General features: G+C 35.6%; 1 protein-coding gene across 1 annotated transcript in view; it reads right to left on the reverse strand.

Moving 5' to 3' along the window:
- Positions 1-8,436, reverse strand: part of ttyh3a (tweety family member 3a) — a 70,274-nt gene extending 61,838 nt beyond the window's left edge. The window contains exon 1 of the mRNA XM_048192735.1: positions 7,549-8,436. Within this exon, the coding sequence (XP_048048692.1) occupies positions 7,549-7,674 (126 nt within the window). The 5' untranslated portion in view covers positions 7,675-8,436. The remainder of the gene's footprint in view (positions 1-7,548) is intronic.
- Positions 8,437-11,319: the final 2,883 nt, after the last annotated feature.

Genomic DNA, 11,319 nt, shown 5'->3' on the forward strand with positions numbered 1-11,319 from the left:
TATGCATGCTTCGAATTATGTGAGTAAAGTATTTATTTGGATGTTAAAGTTTTATTCTGAGTGAATTTGAGGTTGTGCTCCGTGGCTAACGGCTAATGCTACACTGTTGGAGAGATTTATAAAGAATGAAGTTGTGTTTATGCATTATACAGACTGCAAGTGTTTAAAAAATGAAAATAGCGACGGCTCTTGTCTCCGTGAATACAGTAAGAAACGATGGTAACTTTAACCTCATTTAACAGTACATTAGCAACATGCAAACAAAACTTTTAGAAAGACAATTTACAAATATCACTAAAAATATCATGCTATCATGGATTATGTCAGTTATTATTGCTCCATCTGCCATTTTTCGCTGTTGTTCTTGCTTACCTAGTCTGATGATTCGGCTGTGTGCAGCTCCAGACGTTAATTGGCTGCCCTTGTCTAATGCCTTTTATAATGTTGGGAACATGAGCTGGCATATGCAAATATTGGGGCGTACACCCTGACTGTTACGTAACAGTCGGTGTTATGTTGAGATTCGCCTGTTCTTCGGAGGTCTTTTAAACAAATGAGATTTATATAAGGAGGAAACAATGGGGTTTGAGACTCACAGTATGTCTTTTCCATGTACTGAACTATTAAAAATTAAATTTTTGAATCAAGGGCACCTTTAATGCGAGCTTGCAGTCGATTTTAAGAAAAGGGAAAGGGTTAAAATTGACATTTTAATAAAAACACAGGAATGAAACTGCGTTTGTCAAACAATTTCATCAAGTAAAGATCGGTTTGTTGAATCTGGTGCTTGAAGAACGTTTGTGAGGTTCAACTATCATGACACTCCCAATGCAACCCAATTTCTTACAGATCTGAGTAGAATCTGGGTGGATGACGCTAAACAAACTTCCAGTAGAATCTCTGAATAGAATCATGAATCTGATCACGGTACTTGCTAATATTCTGCCCTTAAGCTGCAAGTAAAAATGTTCAGAAAAACAAGTCTTGTTTATGGATTTAGGGTTTACTTTTAAAGCTCCTATTGTTGTTGTTTGTTTCAATTCAAATACACTTAGACTCCAGCAAATCCACTTAGAAAGAACAGTCCAAGCTGTAAGTAAACACATGGTTTAGCATGGTTTGATGAAGAAATATACCACCTCTTTTGACAAGACAATATAAAATTACACCAAGTCTGTTTACTCTTAACTTGTTCACATACTCATTCCCAAACTCTGGATGGAAATTGTACACCATACGAGATTTCCCAACTAAATGTAGGCTTATCAACTTGTGGCAGACAACCCTGTGGCGGCACACTCAAGTTAGCCTTGCGTGCCCTCCTCATCCGCTGGCAGTTCTGTCCTCACCCAAACAAACCCAGAGCTCCAGTCTCATCCATCATTCCGCGGACTGGACCTCCCCTTCACAGCTTGGCTTTCATCCATGACAATTCGTGAGAAGCACTGCTCAAACTCCCACAGTCCTGGCCTTTGTAAACATGCGAGACATGCTTTTCTCAATGCAATACCCACTGATGGCCAATGGCAGTTGTTTGGGGATGGGAAAGGGTGAGGTTCAACTAGTATATCAGACATTGATTAAGTTCACTTGAGTTCACAAATGGAATGGTGGCCCCAAAACAAATATGGAAAAAATACGAAAGATATTTTTAATTTTGCATTCAGTATTTTATTAATTTGTTATATATCTATAATACTAATAATTTGATAACACTTAAATGTAATTTTTAGCAAATTTCAGAATGAATATTAATTTTCATACTGTACATTATCAAGTTGTGATGCCTAAATTCAGCTTTTAAAAATATTCATTTTAGTTTTTTGAAAGAAGAAAAAAAAAAAAATAGTATTGACATGAAATCAGCTACACTACCATCAAATGTTTGGGGCCAGATGTTTATTTAATTATTTGAAAGAAATTAATATTTTTATTTAGCAAGGGCAAATTAAATTGATCAAAAGTGATAGTAAAGACATTTATAATGTTATAAAAAATTATATTTGTAATAAATTCTGTTTTTTTTAAAACAAACTAAAAATCTATTATTCATCTATCTCGGTTTCAACAAAAAATATTAAGCAGTAACTGTTTTAAACACCGATAATCAATTTTTCTTGAGCATCTGAAGGATCATGTGACACTGAAGACTGGAGTATTGATGCTGAAAATGAAATGCTTTGCATCACAGAAATAAATTACATTTTAATATATATTCAAGTAGAAAACAGCTTTTTTAAATTATAATATTTCACAATATTACCATTTTACTGTATTTATTGTATTGTAAATGCAGCCTTGTTAAGCATAAGAGACACATCATTCCTTATCTATAAAAGGTTTATAAAAGTAATTTTTAAAATGATTTATGACTAAGCAAGCACAACTTTGTTATTAATGCTATAAAATAAAGTTAAGTGAATTGTTTTTCCTAAAGGTTTTATTGAAGACACAGCCACAACTAATAAAAATACATATATTCGGCATATTTACACAGACCCACACCACTGTAAGAGCAGCAATGTAACTCCTGTGTTAAAGGTGCCTAAAACTCATCTTCAGTACATGCATTTATTGCATTAGCTTGCAACTTCACAGAGCAACATTAATCTGTCATCTCCCCAGCGCTACAAGCCCAGCAGTCCGCAACAACTGAATATTTAGGCAGCAGCATCAATAAATAATGATTTTGTGCTAAAAGCGAGTCTGTCTTTGTTATTTTTAATAGAAACAGACCATCAAAAGTAAAAATACTGAGCTGAAATTAAAAGTAGGACAAAGTTCACAGATGAGCGCATCAAAGAAACAACTGGGACATAAGGAGTGAGCTTAACCCCTAACTAGTGGCCAAACGAGATGACATCTCTAGTTAATTCCAATCCTGTGAACAAGCGCCATTCAATGGGCAGCAGGTGTCCACTCTCTCTCTCTCTCTCTCTCTCTCTCTCTCTCTCCCCCATCCTCAGCTGTGCTGTCTGTTATCATTCACTGTGTGCTTTAACTCAAAGACAAATGTAACAGAGAACAGGCTGCTAGTACAAGCTGCTTGAGAGTCTTGTCAATTTTAAATGTGTATGATTAAGGAAGTCAATAAATGAAGAAAATTAAGAATGAAAAATGAAGAATGCAGAACTACTTGGTGCTGCACTTGTCATAAATTATAAAATAAAATCTAGTGTCTAGAAGTCACACCTTCCTCTTCATTCATGCAAATGTGCTTCTAGGTGTTATCTGTAATGCTACGTGCAACTGATGTCAATGGCATTTGACAGGAGGGGGATAGACCTCTTAGCACAACTGTAAAAACAGAAAATCTTTGCTTCATCTAAGTCTCTTGTGCTTAAGACTGCTCCTGCCATGCTGTTTTAAGAGTTCTTCCAATCCTGTTGGCTCGGTGAAACATATTTTCAAACAGCTGACAGTCTATCCTGGGCTTTATGCCCCAGAAGAACTGAATTCTCTGACTTCACCTTTGCTCACATCTCAGCTGCTTTCTTCACTGACTTTTAACATCTGTGACTGACTTTTCAGTAAAAAAAAAAAAAAGCCAGAAGACAAGCAGGAACTGAGCATTATATTGGCTATATCAGCTTGCAACTGCTGTCTCTAAATGAATCCACTCATTTTTGCCTTGATCTAGTTCCTCTACCATTCTAGCTAAAAAAAAAAGAAGTGATTCTCATCATCATGTGAACATATACTGGCCCTAAGACTTGGACAGTGGGTACAGAAGTCACACTCATAAATTCCATTGCAATTCGTTAAATATAAATATAAAAGCAAATGGCATCTGTTGACTAAACTAACTTTTTTTTTGCAATTACTTTTAATCAAACAGTGTCAAGGTGATTTTTAGAAGGTGCACAAAGTAATAAACTATGTTGACTATGCCTAAATAATGTATAAAATATAATAGGAAACATTTGTAATATCTCATAATATTTTTGATCGAATCAATGCAGCCTTGGTGAGCATAAGAGACTTCTTTCAAACACACACACACACATAAAAATCGTACTAACCCCAAACTTTTAAACGGTATGCATCATGAAGTCAAAACTATTGACTATGCCTAAATTATGTGTAGGTAAAACATAATCAGCTAAATTACTAACAGTACCCAATCAGTCATTACCACCCCAACAAATTATCACCTATATGACTCCATAATAGGGTTGTCAAACATGCCAGTACTACTGGCACCAGTTGAATTGTTTAGGTGTTGATGGTACCAGCATTTCTAGTACTGATTTGATTTGGTTCCTCTGAAACGCATGTTTTTACAAGCGTTGAGCAACGTAGCCAAACACAATCATATCTGTTGAGCTCGTGAACCCAATAGCTTCTCAGAGATGCTAGTCAGTAAATTGACTTTATAACCAACAAAGTGTAAACACAATGCAAATATAATATATTAATTGTAGAATTACAATCTTTTTTATAATTATAACAGGAGTTTTAATGAGAATTCAGAGAGCTGAAGCTTTAGAGATTGACAGCCTTAGATCTCTTGCTATCTACAAATTGCCCATTCACAATCTGAATACAAGTTTAGTTTTTCATGCTGATAAGTACACTGCAAAGTTTCTGGACTGACAACTGTATTTAAATGCGCGACTGAATCGGAAACTGCGATGATTGACAGTGATAACCAATGGACGAGACAAAATGGGACAACATTTTTTTTTAAAGTACTTAATTCAACAGTTTTTGCTCTGGTACCGAGAACCGCAACATTTGGTATCTTGACAGCCCTACTGCATAATATAAATATAAAAATGAAAAAAGTAATGTGAACCATTAAACTGACCATTTACAAGACATTAAATAACTATTGTGCAACAAATCATGATTATGTGCCAATAGTTTTGACAATATATTGCACCATCTGGCTTCTCAATTTCACTTAAATGACTAAATTTGTCATTCAAAAGTTACTCTCTGCATGTGCTTGGATTGATGGTGATGGCCAGGCATGGCTTCTTTACATTAGTATCCTAAGTTACCAACTGGTTTAACCCAACCCTATATAAAGCGAATAACAGTGAAGGCCAAACTTGATTTAAGGAGCTTTGATTAGGCGTATTGTCACCATGGCTGATGGCACTCCTGGCTTGTCTGTAGGCCATCTGTTGTCTCTATGATGAAAGCCTACAGCCAAGTAGTTCAGTGCTCAGAAGCCTACTTTCTACCTTCAACAGCCATGCCTGGGTGTGTTCAGCATTAGAGAGATAACAATAACGATTATGAAGTCATCAAAGATTGAATGATCGCCAAAGAAATGTGCACATATAAAAAAATCAGTGTAATCTCTTTAAGAGATAAGTTACCCATTAACTATAAAATGAACAGTTTGTTCTGATCCTCTAATGTGATAGGCAAAGAGATGTTTCACAGCAAAGTACCAGTGTTTCTTGGTACATTACTATTGTACAATACTATTGTATTTTGTACACGCACCTTTTGTTTAAATGTAGATAAACCTAGAAATCAAAACAAATTTACTATCAACAACAGACACATCCATTGCATCCACCATGTTTTCTCACTGACACGCCCCAAACTTAGAGACTTTGTGTACAAAAAAAGTTTCCCACTCATAATTATGACAATGTGGTGGCAATTATTTCATAAAGACAAGACATTCTAAATCATTTAATGTGAAAAATGTACTTCAACAACAACCAAACCAATTCTCTTGCCATAAACACTACCTACTACTAAGACAATGGCACCATAATCCAACACAATATATTACGTTAAGCATTAGAAAACAGTTTGAAAGAAAACACTTAACGTGGTTTAATGTACTAAGACAGTGACATCAAAAGACCAAACAAATGTGTTCTATATACAGGCAAGCTGATGAGTTTAAAATGTAAATCAACATCAAAGTTTCACAACAACGTTGCATTCATATTATTGGCTCACGCTTGCCTGTATATAGAACACATCAACAATAAGATGTACATGGCGGAATAATTAAGGTTGAACCACTGTAGTCAGGTTGTCTATTTTAATGATGTTTTCAACTACCTTTCTGGGGTGAGTTTCCCGAAAGCATCGTTAGCCAACTATGGTCGTAAGTCCCATTGAACTCTATTGGTAACGACGGAACTTGCGACCATAGTTCGCTTTGGGAAACGCACCCCTGGACATTCAAAGGTGTAATGACGTTGCTGTCTATGTGTGGATCAGATATCCTCGGATTTCATCAAAAATATCTTAATTTGTGTTCTGAAGATGAACGAAGGTCTTACGAGTGTGGAACGACATGAGGGTGAGTAATAAATGACAGAAATTTCATTTTTGGGTGAACTAACCCTTTAACACACATTCACCTGCTGTCTCTCAAGGCCCTGATCTACTTCAAACGAAGTTCTTTTTCGTTCTTCGTTTAGGAGTAAAACGAATTTCGAAATGCGTGACCAGCGATATACTGTAATCGAACATCTGATGCCGCCCACACTGCTGAGAGCGACGGTTAGATAAATATGTAAATACGTGCTGTACACTTTCTTCTCAGTAATAAAATAAACAACTAAAATGAGAAAACTGCAAGCATTTTTATAGAAAGCATAAGAAAATCATCCGATCATAACAACATTGGTATGTTAGCACAAGCTCTGCAAATTAGCACTCCAGTCAAGTCATGTTTATTTATATAGCACTTTATTCAAGAGATTTTCCTGAAAGTTTGCTTTGGCAAGCCGTTTCGAACTTCCAAAAAAGGACACAAAACAAACTTCATTTTGGCCTGATTTTGTTCGAAATGACGTCACATCAGTTTGTTCTTCGATTTTGTTTGAAGTATATCGGGGCCTCACTAGTATTATCTTAATTACTTCAGTCATGGCTGTAAAGGTCTTTATTATGTTTATGAATTTGTTTATGTAGAGGTCTCTCTACATAAGATTTCAGTTCGTGACAGTGAAGGAGGAAGTGCATCTATGTCTCAATCTCTCCTGTCCTACAGTGAGCACATTGTCTGTTCTCTTTTGATAACCAACTCTTTCTGTGTCTGCTGGTCTCAATGTGCCTCTCACTGAGCCTGTACTTGGACAGGATATGTCTCCACTTGCGTTCTGGAGATATTCTTCCAATCCATAACTTGATTTTTTTAGAGTTTGATAGAATTGTTACTTACTTTTGATAGAATTGTTACCTGTTTTAGTTCCCTGATATAAATGTTCCAGAAGTATCCTAAACCTGACTATACTGGGGATTTAGTAATAATCTGGCAGGGGTCAGAAGTCGGTCCAACACCTGTTTTGCTCAGTGACAAGCAAAGCTTGATGCTTTGGCTTCTTTGGGAACTATTTTAGTAGACAGAGACGAAAAATAGGAACTAACTAGCCAATTTATGTCTCAAACAAATCACAAATCACTTAATTAACAAGTATAATAGCAGAATTATCCTAAATGTCAACAACACTAGCTGTTATGTACCTTTTCAACACAAAACTTCATATCACAGAACAACATTTCATCAACACGTGGTGTTGCAGTATCAAACAGTAGCAGGGTTACTGTAATGCATGAACTTACCTGCTGGTATGAGGAGTCCTCGGGGCGAAAATCACTGCTGGTTTGTTCAAATTGCAGATTAAAGTGAGGCAGTCTGTGCAGCAGGTTAACCCACCACGGTGGAGAGTAATTCACAACGGCTGCCATAATCTTTATGACAATAACACTCCGAGCCGAGAGAAACTAAAGCAGGAAGTTTAAAACTTCTGTCAGGGTTTAAACAATGTCATTAGATTACAAAGAGACACATAAATATGCTCTTCCCTGGAAAATATACATCTATTGTCCTTCACCCATAGTGATATGTAGTTGTTTAAAGCGCCTGGAGAGATACCAAAAGCTGGTTGTGAAGTAACACGAGGGGTTTGACCAACATGCAGCGGCAAAGAGCTAATTATGTGTCACATCTACACTGTTCAGGAGCGTCCAGCTGTATAAAACAGGAATTGAGCTTTGTCTACCGGCTGACTGGTAAACACAAGGGAAGCGTGTATTACTCTTACTTCCCCTCTCCAAACTGCCTATTGTTTGGATACATTAAAACTACACGCATGCACACCGACCCTGAGATATGCGTTAATTTAGAGCTGAAACCTTCCGAGATCCAAGACTCAGTCCTCAGGTTGCTCTCAATGCCAGCCAGTTACGAGATGTATCTCCCCTGCTTTTGGCCGAGATTAATGCCAAGCGTTTGTCGGCGGCTCCGTCATTCCCACGGAGGAACTCCTCCGTCCTTTTGTCCTTATTAGCCGTAAATGACCGGGGAAGGTGTTTATGAAGTCGAAATGTCCGTGTGTGGGTTAGTAGACGCCACGCGACTCCTCCCTGCCGACAAAACTCGGTGAGATGATCTCTAATCCAGTGTGAGTGAGTGAGTGAGTGAGTGAGTGAGTGAGTGAGTGAAGAACAACCGAGCTAACGAGCCCGATGCCCACCGCAACAAACTCACGTTGAGATATAGTGGAGGCTTTTCACGGTGTGAGACAAATGCTGACATCGAGTGGTCAGACACAATACTACACAAAAGCGTTGAATTAGGAATATTTTCTTTATGAATATATTTTTTAAAAGTTCCTTAGAAAGAGGAGGCTGGTGATTCTTGTTGAAAAACATATAAAATGTATTCATTTTATAAGATTAAATTGATTAAATAAAATGAAATTGAATAATAAAAATGAAATGTGTAGATTTTATAAGACAAAATGTTAGTGTTTTGCATAGTATCCAATGCATATGACAACAAATGCATGGCTAAAACATTGCATTCACAGCTTCAGCTAACAGTTATGCATTGATGTGCTTATCTGAAGAAAAAATATCTGAGCACAGATTCATTTATTTCATATATCATTTCATGTCACCAAATCTGGAAAGAATTATTGCCTTTACACTGTAAAATGTTTCAACACACTAAAATATGTACTATGGTTAATTGCAGCCTTATATTTTTAAGTAAAAAGTCCTGCCAAAGTCAGAAAATTGAACCTGACTGCCTTAAAGGGATAGTTCACCCAAAAATGAAAATTCTGTCATCATTTACTCACCCTCAAGTTGTTCCAAACCTGTATGAATTTCTTTGTTCTCACTGTAAACCTGAATACGTTGGCAAAAATCAAAAGAATTTAGGCAATTGGTTACATCAAATTTTTTAAGTTAAGAAATTCAAAGTTTAAGTAAGCAGAGCTAGCTGATTTTTATTTTGTACTCAAACATTTAAATTGTTCTTAAATTGAAATATCTGACTAAATTAATTCATACATTTAACTTAAAAATTATCATGTAATCTCATCGTAAACATTTTTATAAGTGGAAACTTAGCTAGCTATGAATAGATAGGCTAAAGTTGCGTCCCAAACGACGCACTATACACTATGCACTTACACACTATGTAGGCTACTTATGCACTATGTACTCATCTATGTAGTGTGTGAATTGTATACAGTTATTTTGTCATTTAACAACGTTGTCTGGTACCCTCTCCTCCTCCGCTGCGACAGTTGAGTGCATGAAGTGTCCAACATTCCACACTTCATTTTTTCCGTTAATTTAGTGCATCATCCGTATTTAAAGTGCACATTTTCTTTTTGGAATGTTCAGTGTGAACACACTACTTGCACTATTTATAGCCTACTTAAAAACGTCATAGAATAGTACACAAGTATGCGAATTGGGACGCACCTTAATACAAAAAAATGCTAACTTGTTAATATGCTAACCTGTTAGCAATAGCATGGTATAGCACTTGCCGAAAGCCGCATGCACCACTTGTCACTCTCCAAAAACCCATATTAACAGAAACTCTTCTAAATTAGCAAAACATTAATAACTTATAAATTTCACACCTAACATTAATCTTGCATTAATCTTTATTTTAGCATTTACTCTCCCTTTCAAGTGTCATGGGCAAAGCATGCTGGGAAACAGAAATACCAGCACAGATTCAGTTAAACTTAAGTTCATCTAAATTAAAAGAAATTAGTTCATAAAACTTAAAGCAATGAAACAGTTCAGTTTACTTTAAATATATCAGTTCTGTGAAGTTAAAAGAAAAAGAAAGTGTGAAATACTCATAATACAATAGAAAGTACAATAAATAGTCATAGTAACTCAAGTTAATTTGACTGAACTAATTTAAGTTTGTCCTACTCAAGCCAATTAATTATTTTGAGTGTTAGGGTTTACAGTTGGTAACCAGACAGTTGACGATATCCATTGACTTCCATAGGAAAAAAGTGGAAGTCAGTGGCTATCGTCAACTGTCTGGTAACTAACATTCTTCAAAATATCTACTTTTGTGTTCGGGTCAATGACATGGTGTGCATTATTTCCTTTTTTTTTAAAATAATTTAATAAATTCATGACATATATCACTTTATTCTATAAAACCTATTTAGTTTGAATTCATTTTTAGTACATTTAAATACTATTATTTTATGTTTTGCTGTCTTAAATCCCCACGTCAGGTGGTGCAACTCAGAACAAATTAACAGACTAAGAAAACTATTTAAAATGGTGTCTTAATAATAATAATAATAATAACTAAATGCTATGGTATCATTTTAGGTTTGAAACCTTTCATATAAACAATTTTTTTAGAAATATCAATAAAGCTGTAGAGATAATTGAAAAACTTTTTTTCCAGCAATTTGTATTTTCTCAAATGTCAGGGTGGCACAATGGCAAACATGGCTCTGTTATTATGAACTGACAACAGTAAGCATAATAATGCATCATCCAGAGGACCCCAACTGATTCTTGTGGCAGAGTGAAAAGGTTTTTAGATCTCTCTCAAATACTGGTGAAAACTCCTAATTTCAAGTATGGGTTGGTAGGTACTTTCCATGTCAGTACTATATGATTGAACCACCTGACAAAAACAAAACAAAACAAAAAAAAAAAAAAAAAAAACAGTCAAAAATGAATTTAAACAACTTATTTAACAACTGAATCTTGTTTAAACACTGTTCATGACTCAAACATATGCATTACATCAGTTTTGAAAAGATTAAAAAAGCAAAAAAGAAAGAAACTCATACAGGTTTGGAACAACTTGAGGGTGAGTAAATGAAGACAACATTTTCATTTATGGGTGAACTGTCCCTTTAATGCACATCCTCACAGGAAGAAACTACCATAAAACTGACCTTTGACCAAAAGCTTAAGGAATTAAAACCTAAGCAAAATTCGGTTTGTTGGTTTGTTACCCATTCGTGGCAGTATAAATGAATATCTGGATTATGTCTCTGTGCCTGCTAGACAGAAAACCAAAAACAAGCCTAAATGAAACCTATA

This window comes from Megalobrama amblycephala, linkage group LG1 (assembly GCF_018812025.1).
Source record: "Megalobrama amblycephala isolate DHTTF-2021 linkage group LG1, ASM1881202v1, whole genome shotgun sequence".
Lineage (NCBI taxonomy): Eukaryota > Metazoa > Chordata > Actinopteri > Cypriniformes > Xenocyprididae > Megalobrama > Megalobrama amblycephala.